Source organism: Excalfactoria chinensis, chromosome 23, assembly GCF_039878825.1.
Source record: "Excalfactoria chinensis isolate bCotChi1 chromosome 23, bCotChi1.hap2, whole genome shotgun sequence".
Taxonomy (NCBI): Eukaryota; Metazoa; Chordata; class Aves; order Galliformes; family Phasianidae; genus Excalfactoria; species Excalfactoria chinensis.
In genome coordinates this window covers 1,072,532-1,092,153 of record NC_092847.1, presented here as the reverse complement: position 1 = coordinate 1,092,153, position 19,622 = coordinate 1,072,532, and the positions used below count along the sequence as shown (strand labels likewise).

Here is a 19,622-nt window from a genome sequence, read left to right as displayed (position 1 = left end):
GTGCTGGCAGCACGGCTGCAGGATGCACAGCACTTGTGGCAAGCACAAGAGGATGCTTGAGATGGGCAAGGTTTCAAAGCAGGAAACCAAAGGCTGGGAGCAGTGGAGGGTTGGAATGAAGGTTCCATACATGGAAGGGGTCCGGAAGGGTTCCCTTATGGCTGTGGGAGAGGTGAAGCTGTGTGCCCCCTCTGCCTGGAGGTCTGCCCCAAGAAGGCCATGAAAGGAAGAAGGGAGCCATGCTGGCTCAGCTGCTTTGCAGAAGCTGCAGCTGATGCTTCAGGTCAGCCTGTAGATCATTGCACAGGGGAGTTTCCTAAATGGCTGTTAGGAATCAAATTGAATTTGTCAAGTCCAGATTCAAGATTAGAATTGGACGGAGAAGCAGAGAGGATCTCACAGGAGGAGGAGGCAGCCATCCTGCATTAAACAGAAAAGCCACAGTCTGGAGGAGCACGTTTAGTGCTGTGCTTTGCAGGAAAGTGTTGGGGGCACTGCAGGGGTGTCCCTTCCCATGGACTCCTATCAGCATTGGTGTAACTGTGCTCAATCTCACCCTGTGACCGAGCTCGTGCCTCCTGGTTTGGGGCACAACACTGCCCTGCTTGACCAGCTGGGGCCAGCAGCAATGGCCCTGCAGCAGCCCTGCCTGCAGCGAGCTGCTGGCCTGGCAGAGCTTAATTAGATTTGATGGGATTAGGTGGAAGCAGCAGAGGGGAAAACAGGGCCAGGAGGCCACGCGGTGCCTGGGGCAGCTGGGTTGGAGCTGCAGTTCTCCAGGCTGATCTAAAGCAGCCGGTAGCTGAGGGGTTAATTCCTGCTGCTGCGCTGAGCTGATGGGGACAGCTCGATCCTGGTTGCAAGGGAAGGGATTTTCCTCGCTGCATCCCAAAGGTACAGCAGCTCTCTGCAGAGCTGGCACTGATTTCCAGTGAGTTTCCCCCCCCCCCCCCCCCCGACTGAGAGCCAGAGTAAACTGTTGCAGTTATGGAAGTTGCGCCTTGTTGCCTCCAGCCTTTTGTCATCAATAAATGTTTATAGTATGAAGCAGCCTTGTTTGTTTGCCTTCGACCAGATGACAGTGATTTACTGGCAGAAATCCTAGCAGAGGAAAGAGATGAGCCAGACAAGTCCTTAAGTAAGTGCTACACACATGTATGGAGGGAGCAGATGATGCCCTGCTGCATGATCATGAAACCCATAGAAAGCAGAGCTCGGATTCTGGATGTGAACTGTCATTTCCAAGAGTGTTTTGCAGCCTTTGAGCAACCTGATGATGCTTGGTTCTCACTCTGTCCAGGTTGGGATAGGTGGGAGATGCTGAGTGTTGGGTTCTTCTGCTGTTAGTTACAGTAGAAAGGATGAGAGGGAGAAGCTGGATGCCTGTTGCCCGACTTCCTCATCCTGGGTGATGTGCAGCCACGAGCAGGACGTGAAGCTAAGGATGGAAGTGACCATAAGAACACAAATCCATGCAGGGCAAGGTGCCATGGCCTGGAGATGGGTGTCTCCTGTTGCTGCTGCATCAACAAGTGTAGCTGGGGCTGAGGCCACAGCATAGAGCAGTTCTCTATGGTGGGTCCCTCCTTCTGGGGCACCTCCACCACTTTTTGGGGCAGAAGGTTTGGGGTTATTTTGCCCCCTACCAGCGAAATGAGGAAGGGAAGCTGGGCTTGCTCAGATCTGTTCCCATTTACAGTTCAGGCTCGGCTCCTACAGCAATATTTATTGCTGTTTTCCCCCATAGGTTTGTATATTTTGTACAGCTTGTTTCTAATTTCAAGTATAAATAAGTTTGATCTTTTCATCTGCTTTTTTTTTTTCCCTCTCCCTACCTTCTGGAGGCTGTGCTGGTTAAAAATAACAGCAGCAAGGAGCTGCAGAGGGGCTGATGGTGAGGATTTCATCTCCTCTGCAGTGGGGTTGTCGGGTGGGATGGGATTGGGATGCCCTTAACACATCCCTGACCCATATGGTCAATGTGGTCAGGCTCCTTCCCCAGCCAGGAACCCCCTGAATTTCCAGAGCCCCTCATGGCTCCTGGCTGAGGGTAGGAGTGCTCCTGGAGGGTGACCAATAGGGTTTGGGACCCATGTGGGGGGGGGAGGTTGCCTTCAGGTTACCCCTCTGTGCAAGTCTTGTGGGGATGGAGTGTTTGCCAGCATTGGGATCCTGCAGGGAAGGCTTTCTGTAGGAAAAACACAATCCTGTTTGACCAAAAGTGAACTATTTGTCTGAAAAGACTGATTGAGAAAAGCCTTCCAGCTTCCTTGCAGGAAAGACTGCGACTGTCTGTGCTGAGGGCTGAGCCAGCTGCTCTTCTCCATTGATTTTGCTGTGGGGTTGCACACGCACACTCAGACACAAACATGAACACATGCATGCATGCACACTCATGCACATGCATAAGCACACAGTCATGCACACACGTGCACTCATGCACACGGGCTTACGTGCACACACACGCACATACGCACATGTATGCACATGCATGCACACAAGCACATACACACATGCATGCACGTATATGCACGTGCATGTGCACAGACACAGGCACACAGACACATACATGCACACACACACACGTGTGCATACACATGCATCTACACATGCACACATGCATGCACATAGGCGTGCAAACACACATGTATGTGCATACATACCTGCACACACATAGGCACACACACACACGCCCTGCCTTGCAGGACTCCCCCCGCCGCTCTCAGCCCCAACAGCCGCCGGCTGTTCCCCGCCCGCATCCACATCGCACCCCGGGCACAACTCGAGCCGCTCCGTGGGGCTCCGGGGGTCCCCGAGCCGGGCGGAGCCGGGGGGGGGGGGTTCGGGCAGCGGCGGGGCGAGGCGGTGCCAGCGCTGGGGGCGGACTTTTTGAGCGCAGCCCGGCGCCGCTCAGAGCCGCGGCAGCCGGGAGCGGGGCGGCTGCTTCTCCCTCTCCGCCCCGAGGAGGAGGAAGAGGAGGAAGAAGAGACTCCGACCGCCGCCTCGCCGCTCCTCTCACCCTTTCCCCCTTCCTCCCCACACCTTTATGGACGAGCGCCGGAGCTTGCTGCACTCTCCTGCCGCCTCCTCCTCCGGCCGGCCCCCCAGCAGCAGCCACCACAACCTGGGCTACACCGAGCAGCCGCCCCCCGGCGCCCCGCAGCCGCTCCCCGGCCACGAGGAGGAAGAGGGCGAGGAGGCGGAGGAAGGCAGCATGACGGTGGTGGGGGGCTCCGGGGACCCTTTGCCGGAGGAACCGCAGCATCCGCACCCATTGCTGGGGGGGGAACGCTACGAGCACCCCGCGCCGCCCGCCGCCGGCCCCGCAGGGCACACCACGGAGGTCAGCGGAGAGCACGAGTGCTGCGAACGGGTGGTGATCAACATCTCGGGGCTGCGCTTCGAGACTCAGCTCAAAACGTTGGCTCAGTTCCCCGAGACGCTGCTGGGGGACCCCCGCAAAAGGATGCGGTACTTCGACCCCCTGCGCAACGAGTATTTTTTCGACCGGAACCGGCCCAGCTTCGACGCCATCCTCTATTACTACCAGTCGGGAGGGCGCATCCGACGACCCGTCAATGTCCCCATTGATATCTTCTCCGAAGAGATTCGCTTCTACCAGCTGGGGGAGGAGGCCATGGAGAAGTTCCGGGAGGACGAGGGTTTCATTCGGGAGGAGCAGCGGCCGCTCCCTGATAAGGAGTTCCAGCGCCAGGTGTGGCTGCTCTTTGAGTACCCTGAGAGCTCCGGCCCGGCCCGAGGCATCGCCATCGTCTCCGTCCTGGTCATCCTCATCTCTATTGTCATCTTCTGCCTGGAGACCCTGCCTGAGTTCAGGGATGATCACGACTATGAGGGAACCGGGGGGACCTTTGGGACGGGTGGTGGCCCTCTCCCACCTGATGTCTTCACCAATTCCTCATCCTCGGCCGTTTCCATGGTGTCGTCCTTCACCGACCCTTTCTTTGTGGTGGAGACTTTGTGCATCATCTGGTTCTCCTTTGAGCTGCTGGTGCGTTTCTTTGCCTGCCCCAGCAAGGCCACCTTCTCCAAGAACATCATGAACATCATTGACATTGTGGCCATCATCCCCTACTTCATCACCTTGGGGACGGAGCTGGCTGAGAGGCAAGGCAATGGCCAGCAAGCCATGTCCTTGGCCATCCTCCGAGTCATCCGCTTGGTGCGGGTCTTCCGGATCTTCAAGCTGTCCCGGCACTCCAAGGGGCTGCAGATCCTGGGGCAGACCCTCAAGGCCAGCATGCGGGAGCTGGGTTTGCTCATCTTCTTCCTCTTCATCGGCGTCATCCTCTTCTCCAGCGCCGTCTACTTCGCCGAGGCTGATGACCCCAGTTCAGGTTTCAGCAGCATCCCCGACGCCTTCTGGTGGGCGGTGGTGACCATGACCACAGTGGGCTATGGGGACATGCACCCCATCACCATCGGGGGCAAGATTGTGGGGTCTCTGTGTGCCATCGCGGGGGTGCTGACCATCGCCCTGCCCGTGCCTGTCATAGTCTCCAATTTCAACTATTTCTACCACCGGGAGACAGAAGGTGAGGAGCAAGCCCAGTACATGCATGTCGGGAGCTGCCAGCACCTCTCGTCTAATGAAGAGATGAGGAAGGCACGCAGCAATTCCACCCTCAGCAAATCTGAGTACATGGTGATAGAGGAGGGGGGAATCAACCACAGTGCATTCAAACAGGCTGCCTTTAAGACAGGCAACTGCACAACCACAAACAATCCCAACTGTGTGAACATCAAAAAGATCTTTACGGATGTTTAATAAACACAGAGCGGCAGCGAAGGCTGAGGACCTGGTTAGAAAAGGAAAAGAATAATAATAATAACAATGATGCAAAAGTGACCGTGTGTACTTGGTGTTGTGTGGAACATGCACCATCGTCCGTCTGTCTGCGCCCTTGTTTTTATACGTTTATTTTTGTAGATCTTTTGGGTTTTTTTGTTTCCTTTCTAAAGATCCGAAAGGGATTTAATCTTCTCCAAAGAAAAGAGGATGGCCGATGGGTACGGAGGAGGAGAACGAAGACAAATGGCACCGCTGGAGCAGGTGTCTGTTCTGCAACGTGTTGCGGGGCTGCCTTTGTTTCCTGGCTTTTGGGGATGTCTCTCTTTGCTCCTGGTTTGCTCCCCCCTTCCCTGCAGGCGGTGCGGAGCCCATTTCCCTTCCATCTCATAAGCTCACTTGTTGGATTAGCAGCCCCGGATTGGGTGGGGAGATGAGGAAAACATGTTGCCAAGCTCTGGAAGGGGGCTGGGAGGAAACAACCCTTTCATTTCGAACAGTCCCCGTTGCCACCTTGTTACACGGTGCTTAGTGCTGGGAGGTGGTGTTCCCTTAGGGACGCACCGCAGATCCCCTTTTCTCCCCCGATAGATCATTCTTGTCTGATCAGAAGCCAAGCGGAATCAATTCAGACTAAAACCCAACCCCCTTATTTTCCACCCTTCCCCTGCAACCCTGGGCATGATTTCACCCAGCACAGGGTCTGTGGGTCCGTGTGCTGCGGCGGGCAGAGCAGAATGGGGTGGCTGCACGAGGGCTGTGGTTCCGAGCTGCCGAGCTGCAGACAAAGGGATGTTTCCACCTTTTACACCACGTCTGGGAGAGATGCAGCTGCTTATGGCAAGGAGATTAAAGTGGTGAGCACGCCTTCCAGCGGAAGTCACTAATTCAGACCGGAGTGATGCAGTTGCTATGGCGACCCTGGTTTCCTGGGAAACCCCAAAAGGTTGTCATGGCATCCCTTCTTCTCCCATCCCCCCTCGGCCCTCACCCTTCCCTCCAAAGCCCTTCCAGATGGTTCCAGCCCCACCACCCCATGGCTCTGCACTGCACGGGGATCCCATTCTGCACCCCCATCCGTGCCTCATCCTGCAGCCCATCCCCGCAGCCAAACACCCACCCGTAGGCAATAAGCACTCCCCACGTCCCCCTATCCCTCTCAAAGGAGTTCACACCTTGGTGGTGAGATTTGGGAGCCTGCAAACATGAATGGAGAAAGGACCGCCTTCACCTCCACCTGGAGCAAAACCCCAAAGTGTCCTCCAAGGGCAGAAATGAAAGCTCAGCCAGGAAAGCTCAGCAGCCTTTGGAAACCAGGGGGACAAATGCAGAGCTAGAAAGAGCAAGAATGCAATGTAAGCCCAAAGTCGCCAGGGAAAATGTGCCTCCTTCATCCTTCTGTGCACACCGGGGGCTGCAGGACATCTGATGGGATCAGGTGAGCTTTGCAATGGGGGGAGAGGTTTTCTTTTGTATCATTGCTTTTTGGAACAAACCTCGTGTTTCCTTCTGCATGGTGTCGTTTTCCAGCTCCCCTTGCTGCCCTCGTGTGTTTTTGTGCACTTTGAGTGTAATGGGATGGCAGCATCCTCTGATTCTGTGTGCTTCTCACTTTGCTTTCTGGTGCTGCACACTGAGCTCTGAGTGAGCAGCGCTGGGGGAAAGCTGTGCTGCTCTGTGCAGGGATCTGTCCAAAACTGTGCAAAAAGAGAGAGTTGTGGCAGTGTTTTGGTGCTCTGGGTTGGTCCACAGTGGGGCTGGTGGGGCCGTGCTGTGTCCCAATTGGCTTTGGGGTAAGAACAAAATGATTTGTCAGGTGAGGAGTGCACAGAAATGCCAGCAAAGACAAAGGACACCTGGAGCCCAACCTGGCTGAGCTGTGTGTATCCTGAGGGGATGGAAGGGAGGTTTTTGACCATGCTGAAACTGGGAATTTTGCTGGGAATTCCCTCAGGCTTTAAAAGGATTGGGACAGTTTGTGCCACATCACACTGCCCCTCAGCCCCAGCACCCCAACCAGTGAATAAAACACTCAGAACCAACAGGAAACATCCGAGCAGCTTCTTCACTAATGGCATCTGACGGCTTTATTGGAGCTGCAGCAGTTTCCCCAGCAGAGACTCTGCCCCGACCATGGTGAGGGCGATGATCTGCAACCACACAGAGCTGACAGCCCCTCACCCTGACAGCATCCCAGAGCACGGGGCAGCAGGGAACCCCGAGGCACCTTTGCCAGCAGGCTGAGCTGTCACAGCCAGCAGTGAGCTTTCCCTTCTGATGGCTATCAAAGCTTTTCTGCATGCCCCATCCTAAAAGGAGGGTTGGAGCTCAGGGCAGTGGGAGCTCAACCCCCTCCTCGCTGAGTTTTGTTGTGATATTTTTGCTGTGGCAGCTGCACGGCATGGAAACCACACGTGTGCCTGGAAACAGCAGCGCACGGTTCTCAGTTTCTGTGCCACTTAAATAAGCAGAAACCTCACCACTCGTTAGTTTGCTTTCCTGGCTGCTTCCCCTCCTCATTCGGTGGGGGCAGAATAGCTTCAAACACATTTTGCTGACAGCAAAAAAGCTCTTTACCACAGAGGTGCTAAAGAAGCCGGATCATCCGCCGTAGTTTTTCAGCACTGAATGGCACCGCTGAAAAACGTCAAAGCGCTGAAGGCACGCACAGAAATGGGAGAGGGAGCAGCAAGCAGCAAAACGGGGATATCCCTGCTGTGCTCTGCCCCATTTCTGTCTGCTCCTTCCCTCCGTGCTGTCAGTCTCGCTGGGTGCCGTTCGGTGCGCGCTCCGTGGTCTGACAGCTCCGCCGGGCGCGTCCTGCCAGGAGATGCAAAGTGCTGCCAGACAGCTCCGTGGCAGCCTGCGGGGATGGAGAGCCCTGTGCTGCCTTACAGCTTCCTTCCATGTGTGTTCCTTTGCTGCCTTGCAGCGTGCATCCGTTGTGTGTGTTCCTCTGCTGCCTTGCAGCGTGCATCCGCCGTGTTGGTGGTGCTGCTGCAACCGTTGCTCTGGGCGCAGCAGAGCACACCGGGCTGTGAAGCTTGCCTCAAAGCAGGTGTTACCCTGGGCTGCTGGTGGCATTTAGGGGACCATAGGGTCTCTGCCTCCCCATGGGTGCATCACCTTTGACACAGGAATCCCCTTCCTCCCCCCATCCTGGCCTTTCTGCTTGTTGCTTTTCTCACTTCTTTTCTCCTGTTTATTTACACTTTTGTGGCCTGGATTCCTCCAAAAAGCTCCATTGCTCCCCAGCACAGCACGTGCCCTTCAGGTAGATGGGATCTGTCCTGCTCCGGGGTCACAGAGCAGGGCTGGGGTGTCCCTTTCCTTCTGCAGAGTCAGATTTCTTTGCGCAATTGTTTCTGTTCCATCCCTTGACAAAGGGACAAAGGAAGCTGCTGGTTGTTTTTCACCCCCAATTTAGGAACAGTTTAGTGGGGATGAAGGGCAGAGCAGCAGCTTCCCCAGCAGAAGAGAAAGAGCCCATACCCATTGCCAAGGGGTGTCCCTGCACAGCAGAGCGTGGGGTTCTGGTGGTGGCTTGTGCGTGCGGAGGGCATTCTGCATGAAATCTGTTTAACTGTGTAGTTTGGAGCCCTCTTCCTGCCAAGCTTTTAAAATATGCATATCTACATGCAAGCACACCCCAGCCTGACGTGAGGCAGTGCCTTTCTCCATATTCGAATGCTTTAACAGGCTGCAAACCTGTGGTGCAAACCAATAGGGTAGGATTGCACCTGGCAGCATTCTGCCTTTCGGTCTCATGCACTTTGTGTAGGGGAAGGAAAGCTCAGCAAAGGCATCCTTGTGCCAAGGCATGCGTGTGGGCAGTGGATGTAGAGAAAGAGGTGTTTTGAGGACATGGTGGGATGCCATGGGGAGGGCAAATACTGTGCATTCTTTCACTGCCACGGAGCTGGTGTGCTTCTCTGCACCCTACTCTGCTTTGGGTCTTCTTCTTTGGGTAGCAAAGTGCAGCTGGGGACGTTTGGGTGCTGTGGTCCTGGGGACATTTGAGTGTTCCTTGGTGCTGGGAATCACTCTCCTGGTAGTGGGGATCAGGGCTTAACAGCATTTGGGTGGGCTCTGATGTAGGGTTTTCTTAGGGTACAGCATGGAGCTGCGATGCCATTGCATTGCACAGGGCATGTTTACTCCTGGGGGGAGCCCAGTGGGGCTGCCCCAGTGAGGGCTCTGCAGCTCATAGGACAGAGCCCCAGGCACAACCGAGAGCTTTTTCTCCCATACTTGGCTTCCCAAGCAGGAAAATGAGTAATGTTGCCTCCGTCAATGAGATATTCATCCCTCCTGACGGGACGCGTGTTTGCTGCTCTGTGCTGGAAGGCGTCAGGGCTGCTGTGCTCCTGCTGTTTGTCAGCAGCAGAGAGCAAACCACATATTTTGCTCATGAGAACCATCCTCTGTGCGGAAGAGGGATGGGAGCGGGGTCCCACGCTGCCCTTTCAGCTGGAGCCATCAAAACAAGCAAAAATGCTCTGAGAAAGTCCACCACGAGCCCCTGCTTGCCTTCCCTCTGTGAACAAGGTGCTGCTTTTTGAGATGCGCACATTGCAGGGACCCATCCATGTCTCATTACTGGCAGAGTGCTGAGGATGCTCTGCAGGAGGACAGGGAAACCTTCACGCACGGATGTCCCTGCAGGGCACCATCAGTTTTCTCCTTCTTTATGAAGCAGGACGTGCTCCAGTCAATTGAAACCTGTCTCCTATCTCGTTCAGCTTGTCACTCTGCTCGGATACTTCCCCACGGCTGCTCTTCACCTCTGCACAGAGGGAACCATCTTTGTACATGAAGACCCCCAGCTCGGTGAGGTTCTGCAGTGATTCATTTCCTCACAACTCGTAATTCAGATGCTTTTCTGAGCACGGAGAAGCTCCGTCACGTCTGTTGCTCTTCCACATTTGTTGCACTTCATTTTTAGCATCCTTACACGTACTGTGTGGGAAGACTTGGTGCGGATGTGCATGACTGCATCAGCCACTGGCTATCTCTGCTCCTGCTCTCCAGGCAGCAAAGTGCACTTGGCGTTGTGTTGATGCTGACCAGCACCAGCTGTTTGCTCGCCTCTTGCATAGCAGATATGGAAAATCCTTTTGGGTTGTGTCATGGTTTGATCAGTGGTGGCTCAGCCCTGGGGTGCAGCGGGGTTCCTGCAGCACAGCCTTTGCTCTGGGTTTTGCTCTCATGAGCACCCAAAGGCTGCAGTGAAGCATGGAAAAGATGAATGCGTGCATTGCAAAGCATTTTTGTGCCTGCAGAAAGATGTGTTTTGCTCTCTGCCCCCATGGTAGCAAAATAGGGAGCTGAGAGCACTGCAGTGTAGCTGGGGATGCTGTGCAGGTTGCAGTCCATGAAATGGGATTCCCTGTGCTGCAGCCATGGGGGATGTGAGTCTTCACACTTGCATTCCCACCCTCATGCCTCATCTCTCCTGAAAGCTCTGTGCATTTGTTGCTCCATTCTCATAACCAAGGTGCTGTGCAGCTCATTATATATTATAACAGCACATCCCTCTATCAGCTCAGTAAGAAGAGCTCATCAAGTCAATGTGATAAAATCTATTTCCCCCAAAGCTGCGTTGTATGTCATCAATTATATCCCTCCCTTCAATTCCATATGAAAAATCTCAGCTATTCCAACATATTTTTGGGGATCAGAGGGAGGCAGACAGACCCATCCTCTTTGTTTATCCCTTAAGGAGCTGGCTCAACAGGAGCTGTTTTCCAGTCCCAGATTTCCCCTGGGTCCAGAGCTCAAGGAAGATGCGGTGCACACGGTCTCTCGAGCCGCTCAGCCAATTCCCACCTCTTGGCCACAATTCCTTTGGCTCCACCAACTGAACAACCTCTGATTTCTGTGGCTGCTGCTTCACATCCTCTGTTTCTGTTGGAGTGGGGAGGATTTCATCAGCCCCGTGTGCTGGGAATACATCTGCATCCCTTCAGAAGCCGGAGCAGCAACATCTCCTGCTTGCTTCTGACCTCACTCCCACTACTGTTCTGGCTGAATTCAGTGGAATAATGACATCATTAAGCAGAGGGATTGAAGGTTCTATCTATGGGGATAGGAATACTTGGAAAGGCATTGCAGTACCCAGAAGAGCTGGGAAACCTGAGCTGTGTTTGCATTGCTGCCCGTTGCACTGTATCCTATCAGTCCATGCTGTACTGAGGTTCCTATCTGGGTGTATGGGATGGCTCCAAGCACTCCATCAGAAGCATTACTAATTCTCACCCAAACATCAGCACTGAGGAGCCAGCACTCGGGATCCATTCAGTGCTCATCCCCCCAACTCAGGGCTGTGCCCCACTGTGGATGGGCAGAGCAGTGCTCCATTTCCCAGCTGTGGGATGCAGGGAGGTGTTCATTTTGGGGGGAAATGGGAGTGATGGAGGTTGGATCTCAGGTTGGGTCTCAGCAATCAGCTCAGCCAGTCGCTAAATACCATATCAGTGGTTTCAGGTCTTCAGGAGCTCAGCTTGACTAAGATAAATATGTGATGAGGAAAACTCTCTTCATGGTAATTATTTTGGATTGGATTTGCAACTTGCTATTAATGCGAGCTAATAGTTAATAACTGGAATATGCTTAATGAATCTTTTCCTAGCTTTAGCTCTCTTTCAGCTGCTTTGCATTCAGTCCGTGAAGCAATTTTAATTAGCAAACGTTCCCTTTTCATTTCAAGGGAACAGGGATTGGAGTCATCCGAGGGGACCAATATGTGATATCCACCCCACTTTGCACTGAAACCATAATAACACGCTGCTTGTTTTCAAAGCCAGGCTGTGCACCAACGCTGCTTTTTCTCTGCCCAACAGGGAGCAGAAAAGCTTCATTGTGAGAGCTTCAGGACCGTGCTTGGGGATGAGACACCTATGAAGGTGATGGCACCCATGGATGGATGGAGCTCCCCACCCCGACCTGCTCCTCGCCTTGTCTGTGTCTTCTCACAAGTGCATTATGGATGGCAGGTTCTTTTGTGCAATGTGATGAGACACCACCAAACCAGGAAAGAAAGCAAAACAAAAAAGGACGGAGGTGGAAATGGGTTGGGTGTTATTTCAGGGTTTGGGGTTTTTGTTTGTTTGTTTGTTTGCTTGTTATATAAAAACTCTTGGAAGGTTTTGCAGTCAGAAGGGAAATGCTGAGCAGAGCCGCTGCTGGGCTGTCCAAGTGTTCTGCTTGGGGTGGGAGCAAAGCAGGGACACGTGGGCTGCTCTCAGTGTTCCCAGTGACACAGGCTGGTTTTGGCCATAGGAACTGAACAAGCTTTGTTCTATTTTTCTGGCTTTCCTGTCTATGCTCTTTATAAATAGGTATGTGCTGCACCAAAGGCGTTCCTCCCTGCATCCTGCAATGGGAGCCATGTCCTCCTGCCAGGCTGCAGTTCACCAGCACTGGAATGAATGCCAAAAGGTGTCCGGTGTCTGGGGGTGAGGACTGAGCCCATTTCCATCCCTGCAAGCCCCAAATAACCCAATGGTGCTCTCCTCCCATTGCGATGGATGGAGCTCAGAGGGCTCTGTGCTCTGTGTCACATCCAGCCCTGCAAAACAGCTGCAAAATGATGGGTTTGCAGCCTTCCTGCAGCACCTATCCTGGTCCTGAGGGTGCAAAAGGGATCAAACAAATAAATCTGCAATGATCCCATAGGGGCGAGCAACTGTCTGCCTGCAGGGGGGGTCGGGGCTGCATACAGCCCAGCACCCCATGAGATGGGACCCAGCACCCCCTGTGGGCAGGAGGAGAGCTGATTTCCTCTCGGGAAACCCTGGTCCCAGAGGTGTTGAATTTAGTTTCTTTTGGAACATTAAACAGTAGCCCTTAAAAGTGGGGATAGAATGTATCAGTACTAAAGTTATTTGTCTTTCTCGCTGTTACCTGGAGATACTTTTTGTTTATGAGCTATGTGTGTGTGCACCGTGGTTGTGCCTCATCCATTTTCAGTGAGCTCTGTGTTAAAGCATCTCCCTGCTTGGGGTTGGATGGGATGGGAAGAGTAGAGCCCTTCTGTTGGGTTCTGAAGCAGTGATGCCGCCAATAGGTGCCAGCAGCTCTGCTCCCCAAACCTCACCTCCCCTGTGAACACCCTGAGTGTCCCCATCCATTGCAGTCAGTTGGACCAGATGGTCTCTAAGGGTCCCTTCCAACTCAATCCCATCACTCTGTGACATCTCTAACTCGTGGAAATCACCAAATTTCAACCTGTTCTCAGTGTTGTACATATCAGCACTGGCAGCAAAACCACCCTTCATGCCACGTGTGCTCCATGCTGTTGGATTTCTTTCGCTTGATTGCTGACCCAGCTAATTGTTAACGTGCTTTCTCCAAATAAGCGAGAGTTTGATAGTCTTTAAGCGTCGGTCTGGTGTATTGTCTGCATTGCCACGACTCCGAATATAGCCCTGTGTGTTTTATAGATAACCATCATACCAGGACAGCCACGCAGAGATGTCATTTTGAAGGGGGAGCTGGATTTGGCAAGGGAAGGCAAATTAAAAATGTATCCAGTCGATTAAAAAACAAACAAAAAAAGAAAGCGATTTAATGATGGCTGACAGCAAGAGAAGATCCCAAAAAATAGCATGTATTTATTCCCATAATCATCCGACTGCAGGCTGCTCATCTTTATTCATAGCCCTTCAAAGCCACGCTCAGAGATGGTGAGGAAGCCGTGCGTCGCGCAGCGCTTGAGACGCCAAACACGTCTGAGCTCCTCCTGCTGTCTGCAGCCCTCCTCCCTTCCCATGTCAGTGTGCTTGATGGCAATGGGAGCTTTGCCATGGGGTGGATTTGCAGGGCAGGGCCCCAGGGTGCTGTAGGCAGCAATGGGATGGCACTGGGGGGATGGAGAACAGGCAATGAGTTCAAGTGCTGCCATCACCACCTGATTCCTCTAAAATTGGACAGTAGAGATTTTCTCCTCTCTACACCCTTGGAAGTCTACACGACCTCCTCTCTTGCTTCTCCTGTTGCACAGCTCTGTAGTGCTGTGCTTTTGCCCAACTCGGACATGGGGACGTCGCCCTTTGTTGCCACATTTCTTTCTCTTCAAAGATGATATCATCAGTGCATCTTCCAAAGGAATTGGCTGAGATCTGCTGTCCTCCTCTGCTGTTTTCCAGACCTTTGTCTCCAATGACAGCGAGGCCAGACCAGCAGCAGTGCCATTCCAGAGTGTGTTTTGGTGCAGGACAACTTACCCGGCTCTAGAAAAGCCATTGACATATCTGAGCCTTTGTGCTATTAAGAGGAGAAGTAGCAAAGAATGGAGTTGTGGCCCAGTGCCTGAAATGGGGTAGTTTCAGTCAAAATGGTGTGTCTTTGCTACCATCCACCTACCACTTGTGTATGGGAAATGGGACTTGGCCATTTGTTTGGGTACCAGCAGAGTGATGTCTGAAAGATGAACCCATAAGCACCCAACCTGGTGTGTAGGGCAGAAAGTTGTTGTGGAGGGACAAGTGTTCCCAGGGCCAAACTGAGCTCCTCCCAAGGAGAAGGGACTCTTCCTTCAGGACCTGAGGTCCCAAAGCTTTGCAAGAGGGGAACACCACAACCTGACAGAGCACCCACCTCTCCCACAGGAGGTCTTAATTTCTTCATTCCCCATCATTTACTATGCAATTCATTTCCACTATTCCTTCCTGGCTGGATGTAATGTTGGCATTGCTTTCCATGTCATCAGGCAGCGCTTTGGCTGGTGATGAGAAGTCCTCAGGACTATCTCAGCAGCAACACACACAGAGATATTCCAACAGTGACATCCTGCCTCCTGAAACCCAACACAACAACCCGACAACCCAGCAGCCTTTTCTGCACAGAGGCTGAATCCAGAGCAGCCAGGCTCTGCAGTAACAACTCCATTTGTGGCTGGAGATGAAAAGCTCAGCCTCGTTGCACTGCTTTCCTTTTGGTTTTGGTTTGCCCAGTGAGCTGTGTTGCCCAAGTTTCAATTCGTTCCGTCGGTGCTGGTTTGATGCTCAAACAAACATCCCCGTCGTCCTGGTGACCCCCACTGTGCTGTGGGCTGCATATTCAGCTCCTCATGGGTGGGTTTTTGGGTTTTTATTTTCTGGTTTTGTGGGTTTTTGTTTTTTTTTTTATCTGAAGTCAAACTTCTTTTTTTTTTTTTTAATTATTATTTTTTTCCATTAGGACTCAAAACTGTTCTTTCATAAGCAAAGTTCAATAAAACAGCTGAAACATGTCTCTGGTGGTGCCATAGTGATGGAGGGGGGTGGCGAGATGGGAGAGGAAGGATGCTTTGGGACCAAAGATGTAACAGGATTGGGGTATGAAATACCTCTAGAACAGGTTGTCCAATGAGGCTGTGGATGCCCCATCCCTGCAGGCATTCAAGGCCAGGCTGGATGTGGCTCTGGGCAGCCTGGTCTGGTGGTTGGTGACCCTGCACACAGCAAGGGAGGTTGAAACCAGATGATCCTTGTGGGCCTTTTCAACCCAGGCCGTTCTACGATTCTATGAACTCCCTGCTCATTTTTCAGCGTGAAAGAATGTGGAACGTAATGCGTTTCTCAGGAACAAAACCAAGCAGTAAAATCATGGGCTAAAATGTGCACATTTCCATGCACCCCACCAACCTGGAGAGCTGTGCTCGCTTTTTAGACCAAAGTTGCTCTGAGCAAAGCCTTGCAGTTCTAATTGTGAGTGTCACAAGAAGGGATGTCACCAGTGATGCTTTGGCAAAGCCAATGTAAGTGGAGGCATTGAACTGCTTGTCCTCATTGCAGGCGGAGAGCTTGAGAAACGAGGCTTGAAGTTCATCTGAAAACCTTGCCCTTGGCTTTGTACCACGTCTTTGGGCTTCACCCAAAAGCAAGCTTGGCCAAATAATCTCAGAGCTTTTTTAGGTTACGGCTTGTCTAAAAAATATTGAAGAGTGAGAGAGAATGGAAAAATAAATGACGACTGTACAAGCTGCATTTAATCTGCAGCAGCTGGGACTGGTCTGCACTTGGGCAGCGTGAGAGCAATTGGAGAGCTGTGGAGACCTGCAGAATTTTCTGGTTCCTTTTGCTTTTCCATCACCTGCACGTTTCTGCTCTGGGGAACACAGCTGGGGGTCATAAAGTGAGCAGAGCCATGGCACAGCTGAAAACCAGAGTTTAAGATGGGTGATGTAAGCCAAGCTGGTGTGGGGAAGGCTGGGTCTGGTGTAGCATCTGTTGCTGGTGGGGCACCCGTTGCTAGGGTGGCTTACATTGCAAATACAAAAGTGCTGTGCTGTTGCATCCCATTGGCCCAATGGCCCCTGCAGGCAAGGTATTGTTTTACTGCACCACTAACTGAGCTCCTGAGCTGGGTGGATTTGCAAATCCTTTTCCTGAGAATACATCTCTAAACCCTGTGCAAGACTCCAAGCTGATGGTCGGGGCTGGGAGCAGAGCAGTGGCCCCATGCCCACTCCTGGTAGGCTCAGAATGGGAATTCAGCAATGATGGAGAACCTCGAAGCCTCAAGTTCTACAAATCATCTGCTCTGACCCCACTGGCCTCTCTGTCTGCACGGAGCAGCGCAGGGCTCTCCTTGAGGGCCTGATCTCTGTCCCTGCCTCTGATTTCTGCATTTGGGCAGGTTCCTGGGAAAACAGCATTCAGCTTCTTGTTTTTGTGCTGGTTTGGCTTCTCTCTCTCTCTCTCAGTTTGCTGCCAGCACCGAGGCTGCAGGTGCACGGTGGAGGATGAGCAGAGCTGGTGAGCAAAATCCCTTTGCACCATCTTCATTGCCACTGTTTCCTAATTGTCTCCCAGTGGCTGCTCAGGGAGCAAACCAGATTCTGGCCAGAGCCAGCAGCAGGAGGAGATCCCATGTGGGATGTTTGGAGCTCTGGTGGCTGGTGCTGGTGCTGGGTGCCCTGACCTCGTTTTGTTCCTTTCTTCATTGGTTCCCCTGAGGGCTGTGGTGCTCCCAGCTGTCAGTTTCGGTTGACGTGTGGTTAACTGGGTTGGTGCTTCAGCAACCTTGAAAAACAGGATGTCTCGAAGGCTGAGATGCAGAAGGTGGCACGGATAGCATCAGCCCAAACATGTGCTCGCATGAAAAGCAGCACAAGAACCCTGATGGGCAGAGGGTGATGTGCTCACACCAAATCCACAACAGGAATCAGACTCGTGGGTCCCTCCTGATCTCCCTATCCCTGTAGGGTACCTCCCCTCCCCCCAAACCACCTCTTCCTAAGGAGACCTCAGATTTAACACATCGGTTTTTATCTTTCAAACAGATGCTGGCAACTGGAAGGATTCTCTTCCAGCTGGTCAGATGTGGTTTCTTCCTGCCAAGGGCACTGCCCATACCCACGGGATTACTAAGGTTATCATTTGCTAAACACCACCTGGCCCTGTTAGTATTCATTATTTGATAGATTCTTGAACTCCTTCTGCTTGTGCTTCTGCTTGGAGCGGTGGGGACTGCAGATGTTCCTGGGGTCTTTCTGCAGAACAAAAGCTTTCCTTCCATTTCCTCTTACTCCCCAGAGGAATTAAGCGCAAATGAAGGGAGGTGCCAGGATTTGGACCACAGTTCCGAGTGGCTCCTGTCCCAGCCATGTAGCCCTCATGGGAGCTCAGGGGCAGCCCGGGTGGGTGCTGCTCATTCAGGAAAGCGTGTGCTGAGAGCAGAGGGTGGGGAGGGGGAGCAGGGGATGCCGAGGCTAAAAATAGCAGTTTTCTAAAGAAGCGAATGAAAACCTCTTTGAAGAAATGAGGGGAGAGGGGGAGGGTTGCCATAGAAACAGGGAAGTCTGTCTAGTCCCAAAAGAGGGGGTGGGAGAGGAAGAAATAGTAAATACGGCAGCGAGGTGATGGAAAGGATGCTGCAGGGCAGCAGGCAGAGCTCTGCCATCACCCAGTGTGGGCATGGCACCTCGTGTCCTGCCCAGCATCACTGTGCCTGTCACCTCCCTATGCCAGCAGGACCTGGACCAGGGATGATCTTGCAAGGTTGCAGAGATGGAGCATCTCCCTGGGAAGTGATAACACAATGAATTCCTACCTCATCCCACAGCATCTTGTAGGAATTTTCCACCCAACAAAGCCATCTCTGAGAGGGTTATTGCAGTGATGGAGCTACACTGGTGGCTTTGGCTTGGATGGAAGATGAAGGAGACAAGGTGGAGTGGGTTGGCATGGCATGGGATCTGGCATGGAACGAGGTTTGTCACTGCTTGCTCTCTGGCACACTCCCCACTTGAACCCATCCAGTGCCTTCTCATGGAGGAAGCCACCACTGTGCCCACGGTGCCACTGTGCCCACATCCACCGAGCCCTGGGGAAGGTGCTCCCCAGCTGAGCAGCCCCAGCCCTCATCTCTCCCTGCAGCATCCATGTGTGGGAGGACAAGGGGATGGAATGGTCCCTGCAGAGCCCTTTTCCTCCTGCCTTGTCTTTTCCTTCCCATAGAGCATTGTTTGTGGCCATGTCAGTGGAAAACATCACAACTGGGTTCTCCCAGCACCCACTGTACAGCAGGGACAGATAGACAGGGAGGCACACAGATGTTATGCAGCACTTGAGGATGGGATGGGATGAGAGAAGAAGAAGAATGGAATGGAATGGAATGGAATGGAATGGAATGGAATGGAATGGAATGGAATGGAATGGAATGGAATGTTCCAAGCTAGAAGAGACCACAAGGAACATAGGGTCCAGGAGATGAAGTCACCTAAGGTCAGCTACCCACTGCCCCAAGGCAGAGGCAACCTGTCTGCAGGTTTTTGCTATCTCCACTGCAGGCATCTCCCATCTCCCCTTACTGTTCTCCCTAAGCTCAGTTAGTTCTGTGTCCCTGCTGTTTTGGTGAGCATGGAGGAGAAGTGATGCTCCATTGAGCACATGGGAAAGGTCTGGTTCAGACCCGAGGAAAACAAATCATTGGAGGAAAATGAGGCATGTGGGAAAGCTCATCGCTTCTGTTGCATCTCCCACGAGGTCACACGGAGAGCTCTGGTGTTCAGCAAAGCTGGCTGGCAGCATCACAGAGAAAAACACTTTTGGAGCCCTGCAGCAGCTCAGTCTCGTGGTGTTTGGAAGGACTTGAGGATACAGGGACACAGCTGGGTCCCCTCAGATGCCCCCAGCCAGCTCAGGGGTATGCAATGGCTCAGCTGATGCCTTCATAAAGGCCCAGCCTTGGGGAGGAACACGGGGGGTTATACACAGACAAGTGTGGGGAGCATAAGGCAGGCTTGGGAGCAGGACAGATTCCTTCCCAGAGCTGAAAGCAATCGTGCCTGTCTCGAAGGAAGATATTGATTTTCTTTCTTCTCTCTAATTTGGCTTGTCCTGTCCTTTCTGTTGGTGCAAGTCAAAGAAAGAGGCTATGAGAGCCTTTTAGCCAGAGTGGCCAGAGCTGCCGCTCGCCCTGCGCCGCGGCTCCATTAGCAATCTTGCAGCAGCCTCCTATGAAATATTCACAACCTCAATGGGCTCCAAAGACCTCAAGAACTGAAGTTCTACACTGTGTTTCAGTTGGGCAAAATGACTTTATGTTTTCAATGAACAGCTCTCGGGCAATGCGATCTTTGCTGGTTCTGCTCCGGGCTGAGCGAGTGTTTGGGAGGCAGCGATGCATCAACACAACAGCCTTCATCAAACGAACATTCAGGGTGGAACCTGGAGTTATTTTCTTTAAATAACCCCATATTTTTAATATGAGAAACATCACAGAGGGAGAACGTATGTGATTTGATCTTTGCAGGTAGGTAATATTGGATGGGTTCCCTTTGGCCATGCCTTGCCAAGGGCCAGTGGGTCTTCCCAAGGATTGG

At 52.6% G+C, this 19,622-nt stretch overlaps 1 protein-coding gene across 1 annotated transcript; it reads left to right on the top strand.

Annotated features, from left to right (window-relative positions):
• Positions 1-2,918: 2,918 nt before the first annotated feature.
• On the top strand, positions 2,919-15,044 carry LOC140261958 (potassium voltage-gated channel subfamily A member 3-like). The gene is made up of 2 exons (XM_072355954.1): positions 2,919-6,248; positions 11,653-15,044. Exon 1 carries the CDS (start codon positions 3,047-3,049, stop codon positions 4,787-4,789), a length of 1,743 nt encoding a protein of 580 aa, XP_072212055.1. The 5' UTR covers positions 2,919-3,046; the 3' UTR covers positions 4,790-6,248; positions 11,653-15,044.
• The last annotated feature ends 4,578 nt before the right edge of the window (positions 15,045-19,622 follow it).

What these genes read in the sequence shown, in the direction of transcription:
- LOC140261958 (XM_072355954.1), top strand. Translation starts at nt 3,047, where the DNA reads ATGGACGAGCGCCGGAGCTTGCTGCACTCTCCTGCCGCCTCCTCCTCC.